We start from the raw sequence: 2593 nt of genomic DNA, 5'->3' as shown, positions 1-2593 counted from the left end.
TTTGCTGTGAGATTTAGTTGAGCCCTAAGAGGAGATAATCCAAGACTGGTGCTACTTTACGTATTCACTTTTGCAGTCATAAGCATACAGCCAGGAAATGATTGCCTCATACTCTGCAGGATTCCAATGTAAGATCAAAAATTGTAACTATTGGGCCTGCACTAAAGCTCAGTCCCTTGTAGGCATTTGTTTTCCAGCAGGAGAGGACAAAGAGAAGCCACTCACTAGGAGCTTTATGACTTCGGAAAATTTCCATATATGCCATCAGTTATAGGGCAGGTAAATTTGGAAATGGATTTGTGGGCTGAATTAGGAACTCTTTTAAACTGAATTAGGCCTGTGGGTTAAAGGATCCCCCACCACTGGCTGAGGAAGTGGCAGTCCCAGAAGTGTACCCCTTTGTGTTTCAGGCCAACTACCCACATGAAATGATTCATTTTTGGCATACCCCCAAAATGGAAGTGCTGCCCTAGTAGAAAAACCACTGCAGCTATCTTTCTAACCTTTGGTTAGAATCCAAAGAATCCATGCTCTCAAAAGAGGTTTCTTTGCATTCATTCGTCAACCAACTCTGCCATACCCCACCTAAAGGTAATGGATGTTCACTCCCATTCTGACTTCTGGAGCTTTAGAATTTAGGAATATAGGGAACTGTCTTATACTCAGTCAGACCATTGATCCGTCCAGCTCAGTATTAGCTAAACTGGGAACGGCTGGGCCTGTTGGGTGATGTAGTTCAGAAACATCTGCAGAGAGCCAAAATTTTCCCACACCTGGTGTATAGAGACTGATAGTGGCTTTCGAGGATTTCAGAGAAAGCGTCTGCACCTGAGTCCATCTGAATGCAAAGTATATGTGCTTCCATTGTTCTATGAACCCTCCCCAAAGTAATGAAAGCAGGTAAAGAAAAATACAGGTGGTAAAGTACAAGAGCCTGAACAGAGACAATTTTCAAATACCGTAAACCATAGGAAAGAAGTGGCAGCCTATTGGTATGTTATTTGGGGTTAATCAGCTGCCGGTGGCAATGGGACATAAGTAGGTGGGTTAGAATTATCAGTAAAAGCCAGGTCACGGCAGTACAATACGTCAACGTTGCCCAAACCCAGCTTGTATTGCCAGAAATAAATGGTGGCATTCGGAGGCAGAGTGCAGCTGACTTTTTCAGAGACTTCAGTTGCTTCGCTCCATGCTTCGTCTTTGCTGTCAATCTTCGTCCCACCATATTCAGCAGTCAGGGAAATTTGTGCCTTCAACAGTAATTTAGTGAGACCTCCTGCCCCAACTGTAACACTCGAAGATACTTTCCAGTTGTGTTCCATGCTGTGCATCTCTTTCTTCTCATATCCAACCTTCCTAACAATTTGCTGTTCCCAAAAAACACTTATTTTGGCATCATTTCTGAAGGTTTTGACAGAGTGCCATACACCAAATGCTTTACCATGATTTATAGACACGCCTCCAGGGAGGAAGTTGAGCACACTAGCATGGAAGGAAAATGTGGAAGGGTTTGCGTTTGAAAAGTCATCCATTCGATGATACTCAACTCCCCATTTGCTACCTGGTTTCACAAGGTATATATGATCCTTGATTCCCCAGTAATACAGACCGTCTTTGACCTTTGGGTGAAGGGGTTTCTGAACGACATCTAGGTCTTCATGCATATTGGTGACACGGCGGTACACCCCCTTCTTCTTGAATATAATGTAAAAGTACTTATCATGGGAGAAGTAATGGTCCCCGTTTTGGCAGTTGCGATGGAGAGTGTAGACCACACTACCACTGTCAGTGTTCAGGTTGCTTACTCGGCGGTAAGAGTCCCCCTTGATAACATAAAATAAGTCATCACTATGGGCCAGGTAGTGGTCTCCACCACGGACAGCATTGTGAAGACCAAATATCTCCAGGTCTTTGCCTGCATTGAAATTAGTAGATCTCAAGTAGCAGCCCAGGTCGGAACGGACAATGTAGTAATACTTGTCCACACCACAGAAATCAACTCCTTTAGTTTTGCTCTTGGGAAGTATTCCATGGACCTCTTTAGAAGGAAGAAAGAAATGGCTAGTTAGTTCTCTCACTTGGTTAATTGTTGTTCAGCGTCCTTGCACCAACCTATTCCCAATGCATATTTCTTACAGAAAAACCTGTTTTCTTATCTAGTTACAGCAAAAGCCAGTCAGAAATTGACTCACCTGGTATAGGTCAGGCAAAGACGATATTTCTCTGCCATCCTCTAAATGCCCTCCTGCAGGACACTCCATTCTATTCCGTCTCCTGTGTGCTTTCCATTTCCCACACCCTCAACAGTCAGTCAACATTCTGTGGCAATTCAGCAAGCTTAGGTCTCACTGTGTTGTTTTCCCTCCCAATTAATTACGCCAACCCACACATTCCTGATATTTGTACTGCGAGAACCTTGGACAGTCTGTTGGACACCTTGGACACACTTGCTCTAGACACTAATGTTCTGTTTAAAAGAAACCATTACCAAGCGCAAACTGTTCAATACTCACCAACTGGAGCTGGGGCTGAAAGCCCCTGCTCACATATGCAGACCAGGAGGAACAAGAGGATTTGCTCCATCTTTCTTCTA

At 43.9% G+C, this 2593-nt stretch overlaps 1 protein-coding gene across 1 annotated transcript; it reads right to left on the bottom strand.

Annotated features, from left to right (window-relative positions):
- Positions 1-887: 887 nt before the first annotated feature.
- Positions 888-2593, bottom strand: LOC114583321 (uncharacterized). Its single transcript, XM_077917986.1, has 2 exons — positions 2514-2593; positions 888-2038 (listed from the first exon to the last, which is right to left on the bottom strand). The coding sequence occupies exons 1-2, from the start codon at positions 2581-2583 to the stop codon at positions 1008-1010; spliced, it is 1101 nt and encodes a 366-aa protein (XP_077774112.1). The 5' UTR covers positions 2584-2593; the 3' UTR covers positions 888-1007.

The sequence above is a fragment of the Podarcis muralis genome, chromosome 13, assembly GCF_964188315.1.
Source record: "Podarcis muralis chromosome 13, rPodMur119.hap1.1, whole genome shotgun sequence".
Taxonomy (NCBI): Eukaryota; Metazoa; Chordata; class Lepidosauria; order Squamata; family Lacertidae; genus Podarcis; species Podarcis muralis.
Note: the sequence above shows the minus strand (reverse complement) of the source record. Positions and strands in the feature narration are given on the sequence as shown.

Bases quoted from the DNA above. Each gene is read 5' to 3' on its own strand.
- LOC114583321 (XM_077917986.1), bottom strand. From the start codon at position 2,583: ATGGAGCAAATCCTCTTGTTCCTCCTGGTCTGCATATGTGAGCAGGGG. The intron at 2,039-2,513 runs GTGAGTATTGAA...TTCCTTCTAAAG, and splicing joins TTCAGCCCCAGCTCCAGTTG to AGGTCCATGGAATACTTCCC.